This window comes from Oncorhynchus mykiss, chromosome 32, assembly GCF_013265735.2.
Source record: "Oncorhynchus mykiss isolate Arlee chromosome 32, USDA_OmykA_1.1, whole genome shotgun sequence".
NCBI lineage: Eukaryota > Metazoa > Chordata > Actinopteri > Salmoniformes > Salmonidae > Oncorhynchus > Oncorhynchus mykiss.
In genome coordinates, this window is record NC_050572.1 from 34,545,115 (window position 1) to 34,561,346 (window position 16,232).

The 16,232-nt window shown below is 42.4% G+C and overlaps 1 protein-coding gene across 2 annotated transcripts in view; it reads left to right on the forward strand.

The window, feature by feature from the left end:
- The window catches only part of LOC110489308 (voltage-dependent calcium channel gamma-6 subunit), a 45,372-nt gene that overhangs the window by 22,861 nt on the left and 6,279 nt on the right, over window positions 1-16,232 (forward strand). Inside the window, exons 1-4 of one of the 2 annotated variants that reach the window (XM_021562020.2) lie at window positions 9,806-9,928; window positions 12,333-13,246; window positions 13,955-14,029; window positions 14,926-15,063. In XM_021562020.2, coding sequence (XP_021417695.1) covers window positions 12,832-13,246; window positions 13,955-14,029; window positions 14,926-15,063 — 628 coding nt within the window. In that variant the 5' untranslated portion in view covers window positions 9,806-9,928; window positions 12,333-12,831. Of the gene's footprint in view, window positions 1-9,805; window positions 9,929-12,332; window positions 13,247-13,954; window positions 14,030-14,925; window positions 15,064-16,232 lie in introns of those variants that run through there. The other variant, XM_021562021.2, reaches the window with a different exon arrangement.

Sequence of the window (16,232 nt, forward strand, 5' to 3'; positions counted from 1 at the left end):
CCATCTGATTATTTCTCTGGGGGCACTAGTTGAGAGGAAGCGCGGTTCTACCTCTCTGTCTATATGACTCATCCTCTATCTACCGTCGCCAGCTACGAGGCTACATACAGTGCCGTCAGAAAGTATTCATACCCCTTGACTGATTCCACATTTATTGTTACAGCCTGAATTCAAAATGGATGACATATTTTATTTTTCTCACACAAAGATGACAAAGTGGAAACATGTTTTTCGACATTTTTGCACATTGAACATTAAATGCATAAATATCTCATTTACATACACTATATACTGTATGTGGAGATATTCAATGTCTGCTTTTTTTTCTTACCCATCTACCAATAGGTGCCCTTCTTTGCGAGGCATTGGAAAACCTCCCTGGTCTTTGTGGTCGAATTTGTGTTTGAAATTCACTGTTCGACTGAGGGACCTTAAAATGATCTGTATGTTTGGTGTACAGAGATGAGGTACTCATTCAAAATACGTTTACACTGTTTTTGCACACAATGAGTCCATGCAACTTATTATGTGACTTGTTAAGCACATTTTTATTCCTAAACTTACTTAGGCTTGCCATAACAAAGGGGTTGAACACTTTTTGACTCAAGACATTTCAGCTTTTCAGTTTTAATTCAAGTCTAAAATGTCTAAAAACAGAATTCTTCTTTGATATTATGGAGTATTGTGTGTAGGCCAGGGACAACCAAATCTAAGTGTAATCAATTTAAAATTCAGGCTGTAACACAACAAAATGTGGAAAAAGTCAAGGGGTGTGAATACATTCTGAAGGCACTGTAAGTGTTTGTTTCTAATAGCCAGGACTAGAGCAGTGTGCATTTCACTCTATTTACATAAAGTAAAAAAAGATGACACCAGAAACGTTCAGCCAAGTCTACCAGCAGTGCCAGGCAGTCGCACTATGAATACATTTGGCCGCAGGGTGAATTAGGGACATGTGTCTCAGCCAGTTGTATCATATCCTCTTTCACACCAACAAGCCAATCTGCTGAGTGACAGGTTCCCACATGTGATGGGGCCATCCAGGGTCATCTTAATTTAGCTTCAGTGTAGAATGGCTGGAGCCATTCAGTCCGGTGAGGTGTCCTGTCCTGTCTTGAGGCTGTCGGGCATTCAATTGATGTCCGTTCCTGTTGTGAAATCCAATTAGGGAGGTGTGGTTGAACTGCTCAGTCCAACACCTGGCCAGCTAAATGATCCTTTGGGGAAATAAAATACTTTGTTGAGTGGCTGGACGGCCATTTTGTGTCTCCTGCAATGGTTGGACGGACATTCCCTTTTTCACGTGACTGGTGACGCAACGCACTTCTGAATTGTCTCCGTACTGCTGTTCTCTTTGTTGCTACTTGGCTACCTGCCAAACTTATAAACTCCTAATGACTATTTAATCAAACGTTGTATATATGTTTACCAAGGTCTTAGTTTTAGTTTTGTCCTCACACTACTTTTTTTAAATTGAACTTTTTTACCCCGGACGCTTTATCTGGACAAAGATCTGCAGGACCTCCTCCGGCCCAAAAAATGCTAAGTAACATTATGCCTTCTCATTGCAGTCTCTGTACTCTTAATATACAAGAGAACTATCGCCTTTAGGTGAGGATAGCCAAGTTGCAATTAGTGGATTCGGCTATTTTACCCACACCCGTTGCTGACAGGTGTTTAACATCGAGCACACAGCCATGCAATCTCCATAGACAAACATTGGCAGTATAATGACCTTACTGAAGAGCTTAGTGACTTTCAACATTGCACCGTCATTGGATGCCACCTTTCCAGTTCGTTAAATTCCTGCCCTGCTAGAGCTTCCCCGGTCAACTGTAAGTGCTGTTATTGTGAAGTGGAAACGTCTAGGAGCAGCTCCAAATTGGTAGGCCACACAAGCTCGCTGAAGCACGTTGCGGGTTAAAATTGTATGTCCTTAGATGCAACACACTGTTGAGTTCCAACCTGCCTATGGAAGCAAAATCAGCACAAGAACTGTTCGTTGGGAGCTTCATGAAATGGGTTTCCATGGTCGAGCAGCCGCACACAAGCCTAAGATCACCATATGCAATGCCAAGTGTCGGCTGGAGTGGTGTAAATCTTGTCGTCATTAGACTCTTGAGCAGTGGAAATGTGTTCTCTGGAGTGATGAATCACGCTTCACCATCTGGCAGTCTGACGGACAAATCTGGGTTTGTTGGATGCCAGGAGAACTCTACCTGCCCCAAAGCACAGTGCCAACTGTAAAGTTTGTTGGAGGAGGAATAATGGTCTGGGGCTGTTTTTCATGGTTCAGGCTAGGCCCCTTAGTTGCAGTGAAGGGAAATCTTAACTCTACAGCATACAGTGACATTCTAGATGGTTCTGTGCTTCCAACTTTGTGGCAACAGTTTGGGGAAGGCCCTTTCCTGTTTCAGCATGACAATGCCCCCATGCACAAAGTGAGGTCCATACAGAAATGGTTTGTCGAAATCGGTATGGCCTGCACATTCATCCTAGCTTTACTATAAACTGGCTAGCTTTATCAGGCAGCTTTAATATATTTGCTAGTTAGTTAACAATCTGATTGAAGAAGTGGATTATAAAAAGTTAGTAAAAAAAATATAGGAGGTTGTGGCGATATGCCGCCATCTGGTGGCAACTAGAAACCATTGCATAATAGCAACTATTTTCAAATTGATGGTCCTTGAAAATAAATATTAGTGCTTGAAAAAGTACTTAAATCCTTGAATTTGACGTGCTATTGTCTGTACGAACTCTAAACTAAACTAATGAAAGAGCTGCTTCCTGTGCTTGGCCCTAGTTTGTTGAACATAATAAACGGCTCCCTATCCTCCAGATGTGCACCAAACTCACTAAAAGTGGTAGAAATAAAGCCTCTCCTGAAAAACCCAAACCTTGACCCCGAAAATGTAAAAAACTATCAGCCTAGAGTATGTTGAATCTCCCATTCCTCTAAAACAATTTAGAAAAAGCTGTTGCACAGCAACTCACTGCCTTCCCGAAGACAAATAATGTATACGAAACAGTACAGTCTGGTTTTAGACCAGTCATTGAACTGAGACTGCACTCGTAAAAGGTGGTAAATTAGACCAAGGCTCTGCATCTGTTCTCCTGCTCCTAGAACTTAGTGTGGCTTTTGACACCATCGACAACCACATTCTTTTGGAGAGTTTGGAAACCCTAATGGGTCTACCACAGGGTTCGTCAACTGGTGGACCGCGGGTGGTTATATTTGTCCCCCCCCCAAGTTTTCTGAGAAAAAAATATAATATCTATCTGATAGATAAGATCTAAACCAGGCAATCACTATTCTGTGTAGACCAGGGATCATCAACTTTTTTCTGGAGGAACATGATTACAAATAATTTGTAGAATACTAATTGACCGCAAGAAGTCCAAACAGCTATGTTTGACTAAAATATCCTCATTTCACACCTTGCTTACATTTGTGTACGTACGATTCCTCGTGTGTGTAGAGTGAAGGCCATTGCATCGTATGTTGATCTATTGGTGAGGCAAGCAAATTGAAGTGGGTCTAGGGTGGCAGGTAAGGTAGAGGTGATATGATCCTTGACTAGTCTCTCAAAGCACTTCATGATGACAGAGGTGAGTCTTTTCTTTTTGTAGTCCGTGATTGTCTGTAGTTCCTGCCACATACGTCTCATGTCTGAGCCGTTGAATTGCGACTCCACTTTATCGCTATACTGACGTTTAGCTTGTTTGATTGCCTTGCAGAGTGAATGACTACACTGTTTTATATTCTGCCATATTACCAGTCGCCTTGCCATTGTTAAATGCGATGGTTCGCGCTTTCACTTTCCCTCAAATGCTACCGTGCTGACTCCGACAGAGTATCCCGAGAGAGCCATGTTTCCGTGAAACAAAGTATGTTACAGGCCCCAATGTCTCTCTGGAAAGAAATCCTTGCTCTAAGCTCATCAACTTTGTTATCCAAAGACTGAACGTCTTTGTATTTGATTCAAATTGTATTTGATTTTAAGAATCTCAAACAAAATATATTTTGATTTGTTTAACAGGTTTTTGGTTACTACATGTGTTATTTCATAGTTTTGATGTCTCCACTATTATTCTACAATGTAGGAAATAGTACAAATAAAGAAAAACCCTTGAATGAGTAGGTGCTCTACAACCTTTGACCGGTAGTGTATACATATTTTTTTGCATGTGGAATTTTCATTGTTGGACATAAGACTGTAAAAACACCAGGAAATCAGCTCCAAGTGATCTTAATTTAAGATGTCTGTTCCCAAGTATTCTTACCCACAATATAGAGACACGTGATCTTATACAAATGTAAGCAAGGTTTGAAATTATTATGTTTTAGTCAATCGTTAAATCTGTTTGGGATTCTTGCGGTCAATTTGCAGTCTACAAATTATTTGTAATTATGTTCGTGCCCCTCGACCATCTGCTCCAGATAAAAGTTGATAATCGCTTGCCTACACAGAAAAGTTATTGCCTGGTTTAGATCTCATCTATCAGAAAGATATTAGTTTGTCTCTGTGGATGGTTTGTCCTCTGACAAATCAATGGTAAGTTTCGGTGTTCCTTAAGGTTCCGTTCTAGGACCACTATTGTTTCTGGAAATATTCTACATCTTGGTGATGTGATTCGGAAACACAATATCAACTTTCACTGCTATATGGATGACACACAGCTGTACATTTTGAACATGGTGAAGCCTACCAAGGAAGCCTGTTTTTCAGATATAAGGAAGTGGATGACAGCAAATGTTTTACTTTAAACTCTGACAAAACCGTTATGCTAGTTCTAGGTCCCAAGAAACAAAGAAATCTGCTGTTTGATATGACAATTAATCTTGTTGGTTGTACTGTCGTCTCAAATAAAACTGATCTCTCTTTTGACGAACAAGAATATTTCAAGGTCAGCTTTTTCCATCTTCTTAATTTGGGATAAGCGTGCCGCTAGCGGGACACCTCGACAACATCCGGTGAAATGGCAGAGCACCAAATTCTAAATAAATTACTATAAATATTAAACTTTCATGAAATCACAAGTGCAATACATCAAAATAAAGCTTAACTTGTTGTTAAACCAGCCGCCGTGTCAAATTTCAAAAATGCTTTACGGTGAAAGCAAACCATGTGATTATCTGAGCACAGCGCCCAGCACACAAATGCATAACAAATCATTTTCAACCAGGGAGTTGCGACACGAAAGTCAGAAATAGCGACATAATATATGCCTTACCTTTGAAGATCTTCTTCTGTTGGCACTCCAAAAGGTCCCAGTTACATTACAAATGGTCCTTTTGTTAGATAATGTCCTTCGTTATATCCATAAAAAACCCAGTTTAGCTGTCGCGCTTCAGTCAATAATCGACTCAGTTTCCCTCCAACAAAATGCATACAAATGAATCCCAAACGTTACGAATAAACTTTCCCAAACAAGTCAAGCAATATTTATAGTCAAACCTTAGGTATCCTAATACGCAAATAAACAATAAAATTTAAGAAGGAGAATCGTTATTGTCTTTACCGGAGATAAATAAGAAAGAACAAGCTTTCCTCCACGCGCTTGGAAACACTACAGACAAAATGGGAGCCACCTAGAAAAACTAGAATTTCTGGCTCGTTTTTCCAAAAACCAGCCTGAAACTCTTTCTAAAGACTGTTGACATCTAGTGGAAGCCCTAGGAACTGGAATTTGGGAGGACTTGGGCTTATAATTGGAGTACTAGCCATTGAAAACAGTGGTAAGGTAAAAAAAAGATTTGGGGGGGTGGTTTGTCCTCAGGGTTTTGCCTGCCATATCAGTTCTGCTATACTCACTGACATAATTTTAACCATTTTAGAAACTTTTGTGTGTTTTCTTTCTAAATCTATCAATTATATGCATATCCTAGCTTCTGGGCCTGAGTGACAGGCAGTTTACTTTGGGCACACGTTTGATCCGGGAAAATACCGCCCCCTATCCCAAAGAAGTTTTAACATTGCAAAAATCTGAAATGTTTTGTCCAAAAAGTATGCAGAAATGCCAATCCATGCTTTGGTCACTTCTAGATTAGACTACTGCAATGCTCTACTCTCCTGTTTTGCGCCCCCTCGGGCTTATGAGGTGGAGGAGATATCCATGGGCTATACTCAGCCTTGTCTCAGGGTAGTAAGTTGGTGGTCTGTTAATGTCCCTCTAGTGGTGTGGGGGCTGTGCTTTGGCAAAGTGGTTGGGGTTATATCCTGCCTGGTTGGCCCCGTTCGGGGGTATCCTTGGACAGGGCCACAGTGTCCCCCGATACCTCCCTCCCGTCTCATCCTCCAGTATCTATGCTGCAATAGTCAATGTGCAGGGGGGCTAGCATTACTCTTTCCTATCTGGTGAAATTCTCCTGTCTTATCTGGTGTCCTGTGTGAACTTAAGTATGCTCCTGGCTGTCCCCAGTCCACTTGGTCATGCTGCTGATCCAGTTTCTTCTCTTTTGCCTGTGGCTATGGAAGCCTGACCTGTTCACCAGACGTGATACCTTGTCGTGCTGCTGCTAGAGTTTTAACTCCCCCCTTTCTCCCTCTCTACCGCACCTGCTGTCTAGACCTCTGAATTCTCAGCTATGAAAAGCCAACTGACATTTACTCCTGAGGTGCTGACCTGTTGCACCCTATACATCCACCATGATTATTATTTTACCCTGCTGGTCATCTATGAACATTTGAACATCTTGAATAACGATCTGGCCTTAATGTCCATGTGCTCTTATAATCTCCACCTGGCACAGCCAGAAGAGGACTGGCCACCCCTCAGGGCCTGGCTCCTCTCTAGGTTTCTTCCTAGGTTCCTTTCTAGGGGGGGTTTCCTAGCCTCCGTGCTTCTACATCTGCATTGATTGCTGTTTGGGGTTTTAGGCTGGGTTTCTGTATAAGCACTTTGTAACATCGGCTGATGTGAAAAGGGCTTTATAAATACATTTGATTTGATTTCTGTTACTTTTGATAGGCTGCTTTTGAAACATTATACTGAGTGCACATCAGTACTAGGTATAACTCCAGTAACGGTAATTTCTCTTTCACACTGTCTTCACAACGATAATGTTGTCAGGTGAAATGGGAGAGGAAATTTGTTTAGAGAAAATTGAGATAGGGAAATATGAGTGAGAGCGAGAATTGTGTGACAAATAATTGTTGATAGAGTAAATCAACATAGAAAGGGTCTGTGTGTCACTAAGTGAGTGATAGAAAAATTGAGAGAGAGAGAGAGAGAGACAAGGAGGTTGATGAGTAATCGTTCTTCTTCACAGTGCACAGAACTGGCAGGCGCTCCTCCTGTGGCAATCCCCTTATCTCTCTCTGCGTCAGCCAGGACCTTAATATAATCAGAGAGAGAAGGAAGCACAGTATTACCACTGGCTATAATGCAGCTCATAGTCAGGGAGGAGTGGATGCACTGCCATACTGACAGTGCACCACAATGGAATGTACCCTACTAAACCTTAATACCACACCATATACAATCCTTCCAGCTATACTGCAGCGAACCTATAATAAACCTTACATTTCCCGTGTCAGGTCCCATTTCAGAAAGAACTTCATGCCATACTCGCCAAATAAGGCATTAAGTACCACTCCAAGCCTTAGTCTTCGTCAACTTTGAAGCCTTTTTTTATAATAGTAATGTATTATCCATAGACCACAACAGCACAACGCAACCCAACCCCAACTTTGTCCCGTATGAATCCCCCGCACACTGGTCTAATCATATTACGCATTAGAATTCATCCTCGCCATGCATGCCTTTTAAATCAGGGGGGCTCATTTTGTCCTGTACTGCAGCCCCACAAAGCTCTGACTGGTAGTGCCATCTTATGGAGATAATTTGCTGCTACAGTTTCTTAGTAAGTCGCAGTCCAGGACCCTTTTCTAATACTTCAGAAATGCATCCTTCCCTCCTACCTTCCTGGAAGTAATCAGAGATATCAATTAGTTGGATTGGTGAAAGTAATGGGGTGGTAACATTTCTTACACCTATCCAATCACGTATAAATCTCTGCTTGCCTCAAGGACGCAAGGAAGGGAGGATGCATTTCAAAGATATTTGAGGAAACAAGGAAGGAAGGATGCATTTCTGTATTCGAACACGGCCCGGTCTCTCTCATTACTTATCACAATGCTGAGCACATCTGACTGCAGCATTCTGTCACTGACAGGAGAATACTTCCCCACGTGAATGAACATTTCCAGTCGCATAACGACCAACTCTGTTGAAGCACAGTTCAGACCAGAGAGGTCACAACTACCCCTGCGTTGCATTCTTATAGACTAATATGTTATTATGTGGGCCCAGATATACATACCAGCAGTACATGTATTTTTGTTAAACAATTATTTGTTCATACAGTATGTCATTTTTTTCATGCAAAACCCTGTACAATAAATACATTAAACAAGTCAATGAATCAATTCAGGATCACTGTTTTCGACTGGCTTTAACTGATTACACTCCTCCTGTCTTTCAGTGTAGCGAGGTTTGGAGACAGTCATCCCTGGATTCCCTCTGTGACCTAACTGCATAGGTCTTTCCCCCTGATCGGGAGTTGTGGTATGGTGTTGAGGTCCTTATGCCTATGTTGTGTACTGTACAGGATGTGCTTCAGGACATAGGATCTGAACGGTATGTGCTGGTAACAGCCATCCCCACTGCACTCACTGTATAAGGTTCTGCATTGGGCAGTGGCGGCATAAAAGATTTACATGCATGATCACATTTTTCTTTCAACTTTCCGATACAGGAGAAAGTGACATTTACTTTTGAGTCAACTTGATTTTGAGTTTTTATAAATCATTCCCAAATTGTCTCCCCAGCAACAATTGTAATAATGTCACCTTTAGAATGGAAGACATCAAGTACATTTCTAAAATGTCCCCATTTCTTCTTCCTCCTGCCAAGAGGACGCCTTTATCTAGGGCAATGTACAGAAGTCACACTTACTTTTGCATAGCCGCTTTATATAGCCGCTTTAAAATAGACTTTGCATTAACTCAAGCAATACAGGTTGGATCTTGCTCAAGGGTACATTACCGTTAAGTGATATAGACCCTGTGAATAGATCCTGCAAGTCCAGTTGCTTAGCTGTAATCAGATAATACTGTCTCCTACACAAACCCAGATTGACCATGGATAAATCGTGGGTTTGAAGTTGTCAGCAGAGGCAGAGTATTTGGTTTGCCCCTTGCCGTTACTCGATCTTGCTCCACCTACGTCACACCTTCAAGGCTATATGCAGAGTTTCTTTTTTGAAGTGTTGCAGCCACAATTCTTTAATCAACAAAATACTAGCAGAAGCACCAGGAATTTACCTCCACCCCCTTTCCTGACCTTGTCGGGGGTCCAGTGCCTCTAGTTCTTTTTTTTTATGTCATTAACAGGTGGTTGTCAAAAATAGAATGAAGAAACACACACACCAAACTCTCTCGTGTACACGCGCTCTCTCTCTCTCTCACTCAGACAAACACACTATCAGGTGCAGGCACACGCAAACACACATGCACACACACACACACAGTAACGGGTGCATGCTCACACACATTCTCACGCACGCACGCATGCACACACGACACAGACACAGAGTGATATAGAGACCACACACTCATGACGCATATTCTTGCAAATACATTTTACAGGGGCCAGCAAAGACAGACAGGTTCCAGCACAACCATACGTGCATGTCTAAACAAACATATACACTTTCAAACACCACGTAGGCATGTGGCCACATAGTTACTAAACCCACCCATTCATCAACTCTCTGCAACACAAGGCTACTTTGGCCTCCACCCTCTTTCCACTGCCCATACCTCCTCTCCTCTCTTCCTCTGCGATCCCTCTCTCGCTCACTCCCTCTCCTCGCCTCGCCCTTTTTCATTCCCGAACTGAACCACACACACACACCAAGCAGGTCAGCAACTTCTTCATATCATTGTTATGATTTGTACCGTGGTCATGACCTAAAGTCTATCGCAAAGCAAAATGAGTAGACGTTAATTCATTTGTGTCCGCTGTAGATTTTTAATGACAGCGCTGAAAAATAAACTGAATTGCTTATGCTCAAATGGTGGCCTTGTGAATGTTGCTCTGGGGTCTCTGCATTTGTTGCCGTTTGTGTTTGTGCTGATTTCAATTTCATGTTGATCACACTGTTGTATATTTCAATGGGTATTGTAATTTAATAAGTTTCTTTGAATGGAATATTGCGAGGCACTTTAAGTATTCAGAACTGAGTCATAGAGGACTGTTCTGCATCTGTAATTGTAACCTCTATGGTTCAGAGCTTCCTCTTATTAAGCTGTCCATTTGTATATCATGCGAGGTTAACAGTAATGCTGTGCAAATATTTGTGATGAAACCATTTCATTGTCTTATTTTTAGTTGGCATACTAGTTGCTTAGGCTTCTCTGTAAGGTAGCTAGCTATGTGTAGGATAATTACTACTGTTGTCCATCTTTCAGTCTACAGTAAATATAGATATAGTTCTTTAAGATGTGTAAGTGACTTTAACACAACGCTGACTTAAATGATAGTAACTGAAGTAACATGTGCATACCAGTGGAGGCACCTCAGAGAATTTCATAAAAATAGTGGAACAAAAAAAAACTATCATTTTTAGATTAAACTATACAAAATATATTCACGTCACCAAATAATTGATTAAAACACACAATGAAGGTCTACAGTAGCCTAAGCAGCACTCTGTAGGGTAGCACCATGGTGTAGCCGGAGGACAGCTAGTTTCTGTCCTCTGAGTACATTTGACTTCAATACAAAACCTAGGAGGCTCATGGTTCTCACTAACTTCCATAGACTTACACAGTAATTATGGCAACTCCCAGAGGACGTCCTCCAGCCTATCAGAGCTCTTACAGCATGAATTTACATTTTGTCCACCCAATTAAAGGATCAGAGAATTAATCTAGGACTGAGAGCATAAGCTACAGATTGCATTGCAGTGCATAACTTGTGGTGAGTAGTTGACTCGAAGAGATAGAAAGACAATAGTTACAGTTAACAAATACATTTCTTCAAAATTGAAGATGGAGAACGAGAGAGCTAGTTTTCGTAGTATTTTTTTCACTTTCACTTACAGTATTTAGCTAGCTAGTTTAGCCTACTCAAACACACGGCTCAAACGGAGAGGGGTGCTAGATTAGCTAGCTGGCTAAGGCTATCCAACACTGGAAGTCTTCCAAGTCAAGGAAGGTTTTATTAATTTATTGCCACCGGGGCCTGCCGGTGTAACTGCTAAACTTATTGCTAACTGTACACTGTACTGCATGATTGTAGCAGGTTGACTAATGCGTTAGTTCTATTAGCTATGTTGACTATGGCGTTAGATAATATAGTGACAACGATGTAGGCTGTGTGTAGCAGTTAGCTTGGGTTGGCTTGAGAAAAAAAAATCAGCCTGATCACAGACAGCTAATGTGTTGTGCACTGAAGTCTGCAAGTGAAGGAAAAAGGTGAGAGAGGAGTAGCGCGCGTAGATGCGAAAAGGAATTCAACAAAGTGACCATGCTCTTTGTTTATGGCTGCTATGAAAGTTAACTGTGTTTGCGTGTGATCAGGGGTGTATTCATTCCTCCAATTCTGTTGAAAAATGTTTCTTAAACTGAAGCAAACGTGACGAAACAGGGAAAGACATACCTGAATTTGTCCAAAAGCAACTCTCGTTTTCAACTGTAGGACTAATGATTACACCCTAGATCAGCAAACGTTAGATGCAGGCAAAAGTGTGTGCAAGGCAGTATTGAATGTAACACAATCTGCCACCATGATTACAAAACATTCTCTCGACCTGTGCACTTATGTTGTAAACTTTTATTCATAGGCTAGGTTGTAGCAACCTCATGATGGGTATAGGGAACATTGGAGTATCATGTAGTAGCCTAAACCTATCAATGTTACATGGAACTGGGTGAATGGAATATGAATGGCAGTCATCCAATACGCTGTAATAGAAATAAGGTCATGCTCATAAACATTTATTGTGTCTGCCCTCATCTTAAAACGGTACTGACCTCCACTGGTGCACACAATATTTGCTATGAAAAGGTGAGAAAGTATCAATTTAGCACTCATGAACATGTGCTGGTTCAGACTTGATATCCAACCATGCAGTTGGAAAGTATTCTTTGCAGCATCAAAATTATACTTGCCATGTTGGATTGGATCAGACTCTATAAGGTGACATGGCAGTTGTTCATTTTAGTTTGTACTAACATTGTGATGGATTAAAGTCAGTAGATTTTTCTTCTACTGATGTTAAAACTCATTGTTGTTGTTTTTTTTCTTGGTTTTTCTTCTAGAATAAGCTGCGTTCTCCCTCCTGGCTTCTCCTCCATATCGCTGTTTCCCAACATTTACACGGAAGCTACCTCTCTTTTTGCTCTTTTTTTTCTAATCTATTCTATCTTTTGAACCATTTTTCATGATGACCCGCTCATTGCACACTTCTTACAAACCACCTTTTACATCAAGCTTTCGATGTCTGGTGTTAATACCTAACTATTAATGATTTGTGTCGACTCAAAAAAACAAAAAAACGAATATACATATTTTCTGCACTGATAATCCTTAATATGCCTTATCCCTTTTTTATGGTGGGTTTGGTATGTTTGCTTTATAAACGGAGTCAGTGCTGCTAAATCCCATTTCCCTTCTTTCCCTGTCTACCATCCTTTCTATCGCTCCACTGCCACCTCACAATATAAACCCATTCCCTGTCTCCTCCTTCCCTACACTCTCTACCTGTCTTTATCCATTATTCCTATTTTTTTTTTTTCAATCGTAAACATCTGAAAAGCCATGTGGTCCACCTTCTTTCTGCACGAAGAGGATGGCAGGCCGATTCCACCAGGGGCAGGAGTAGGAGCCGGAGCAGGTACTCTGGGACTGACCGGTGTCATGGGTGGCAGAGGGGCTGGGGCTGGTGCTATGGGAGTTAAGCGCCGTGCAAAAGCGTCAACATCAGGAGGCATGAGCGAGGTCCAGGAGGGCAAGATCAAGCTGGCGTTCTTCGTGGCCATCGTGGGTGTGGTGTTGACTGTCTTGGGCTTGGGCACAGAGTATTGGGTGGTGCTGTCTCCGCCCAAGAACTTCTACAACAACCAGACATGTCTGGCAGCACACTACGGGCTGTGGAAAGGATGCACCCGGACTCTGTGGGTGGCTGACATAGACCCTGAGCGAGAGAGCTGTGGGCCGGCTGAACTGCCAGGAGGTAACTGCTCTGGAGTTGCATGAATAGACCTACATTATTTTGTGTTAACCAAACGGTATCCACTCAAACTCATGCAATCCAATCTGTACAAAATCACCTATCATAAATCACAGACCCATTTTTTGCATACTTGCAAATAGTGTAAACCAAACCGCATTCACTCAAACTCATACATTCAAAACACTCTCTTGACAAATCCTATGGCCCTTTATGCCAGATTTTAGTTTTGGGGTAGTTTTGCCAAATTTCAGGATCCCAAATTTCAAGGCCAGAAGTGACAATTATATCATTACTTAGCTATAGCCCCACCATTAGTCACGGCTAGATATCAGTTATTTGTATTGTGGCCATAATCCAATGACTGGCCTTCAGGTGTAGACTGGGTCACAGATGGACTGCAATATACATTTACATTCTGTAGGGATAGATGCTTACCTTAAACTCACACACGTATTACCCAGAAATACTGTACTAAAATGTCTTACTAGAGAGGGCCGTCTATATGTAGAATAAACTACCTTTTATCAGACTACAAGATGCCATAACACTAATTGCATAGAAGACATAACCTTGGCATTGTCATCGATGTGCACGAATGCATAATAATTAGTGTGCCGCAAGCCGTATGAGTCGCAATAAGATTATGGTGATGTGCAAGTTGATAAGGTCTGTTTCAAATAAGTTCCTTGTCTCTCCTATCTCCTTTAGAATCCAACTGCACCTACTTCAAGTTCTACACCACTGGAGAGAATGCCGTCATCTTCCAGAAGACAACAGAAAAGAGTGAGTCAGCTTGTCCCCTGCCTTCTTTCAACCCATGTCTCACCTTGCCCACCCACACACTTTCTTTCTTCCTCAAGTCTGTCATCTATGTTGCACTGGGTCAGCCATTGACTGCAGTAAGTGTCTAAAATGTATTCCACCTACTCCTTTTCCATTATAGCATTGAAGTCAGTAGGACTGTTTCTTCATGGGTCAATATGGGAAAATTGTGAAATCCTTTTTATTTTTTTCGTGAGCTCTAAACCAGAGGTGTCATGCGCCACATTTTTTAAAGAGGGGCACTGATGGCCAAATTATTTTTCTTTGGATTTATTATGCGCAAAATAAACTATCTTCTGGATTTTTTGTTAGTTTCAATGGGCATGATGCCCTACGTGTCAGGAGTGCGATGTTTAACGTTTCTATTATCCTCTAGGCAAGTCGGTAACTCCTAGGGCAGCATTTCCCAAACTCGGTCCTGGGGACCCCAAGGGGAGCAGATTTTGTTTTTTTGCACTAGCACTACACAGCTGATTCAAATAATCAACTCATCATCATCGTCATGATTATTTGAATCAATTGTGTCGTGCTAGGGCAAAAAACAAAATGTGTACTACTTGGAGTCCACGGGACCGAGTTTGGGAAACGCTTCCCTAGAGTATATCAGTGAGGGGATGTACCAATATCTGTGAGAATTACAAGTGGATGCAAGGACTTTACCTTTTGTAGATTGGCCATTTTGAATAAGGTTGAACTTATTTGGTTATTTTACTTACCTTAGTTGAATGAACTCATTGCAAGTCGCCCTGGATAAGAGGGTCTGCTAAATGACTCAAATGTAAATGTACCTGGTGCCAGTGTACTATGAATAATGGAATGTACCTGTATCAAGACGATAACCGTTTCTCTCTTCCCAGGTCTGAATGTGGCGGCGGCCATGATGGCCCTCTTCGGTCTCTTCCTGATGGTCACAGGGGCCATATGCATCACCACAGCCCTCAGCAAAGGAGAATCATTCTTCCTCAAGGCTGCATCGGTTTGCTTCATTCTGTCAGGTGAGTGAGTAGACATATGGCAGCCATGGTGACATACTGTACATGTATAACTACAACAATTAAATGTTACTATTTTGACATGTCTAATGAGACCTTGGGAAGATCTCAATTGCACACTCCTCACGTCCTCTCTCCTCATCTCCTTCTCCAAACCCATTAGAGGAGAAGGTCAGAGGGGAGAGACCTCTGGCTTTTTCATTAAATGGGTTTTGAGAAGGAGACGAGAAGAGAGGAGCGAGGACATGAGGAGTACGCAATCTTCGCCATGTTGCTAACAAGTTTGAAGGTACAATAAGATCCAGATGCAGACAATGTTGAATTAACAACAGTTTAATAATCCAACAGGGGCAGGCACAAGACAGGTCAAGGGCAGACAGGGGTCAGTAATCCAGAGGTGGGGCAAAGGTACAGGACGGCAGGCAGGCTCAGGTGCAGGCAGAATGGTCAAGCAGGCGGGCTCAGAGTCAGGACAGACAAGGGTCAAAACCAGGAAGGTGAGAAAAAAGAGAGACTGGGGAAAAGCAGGAGCTGAGAGAAAAACTCTGGTTGACCCAGCAAACAAGACAAACTGGCACAGACAGACAGAAAACACAGGTATATAACACAGGAGATAATGAGGAAGATGGGTGACACCTGGAGCGGGGGCAATCAAAGACAGGTGAAAGATCAGGGTGTGACAGAACCCCCCCCCCGTCCCCCCCCTCCCCCTGACGTCCTACCTGGGCGCATACCTAGTTGACTGGATTGTCGGCATTGAAAAGGCCTGGGTCAAGGATGTCTCTGGCGGGGACCCAACACCTCTCCTCTGGGCCGTAACCCTCCCAGTCAACCAGGTACTGAGACATGGGTTTAACTCTGGACACATGAAGGGTGGGTTGTATACGAAGGGTACGGGGCAACAGAAGATGAACTGCAGAGGGGCTAATCATTTTGGAGATGGGAAATGGGTCGATAAACCAGGGGGATAGTTGCGGGATTCCACCTGGAGGGGCAGATAACCATACCTTCTACCCGAGACGGTACTTGGGAGCCAGGGTCCGAAGGCGATCCACTTGTCGTCAATACCTGGAAGTTGTCTTGAGGAGGGCTGACCGGGCTCTCCTCCAGGTACGCTGACAGTGGCGGACAAACATCTGGGCAGAAGGTATGCCGACCTCTTCCTGCTGCTT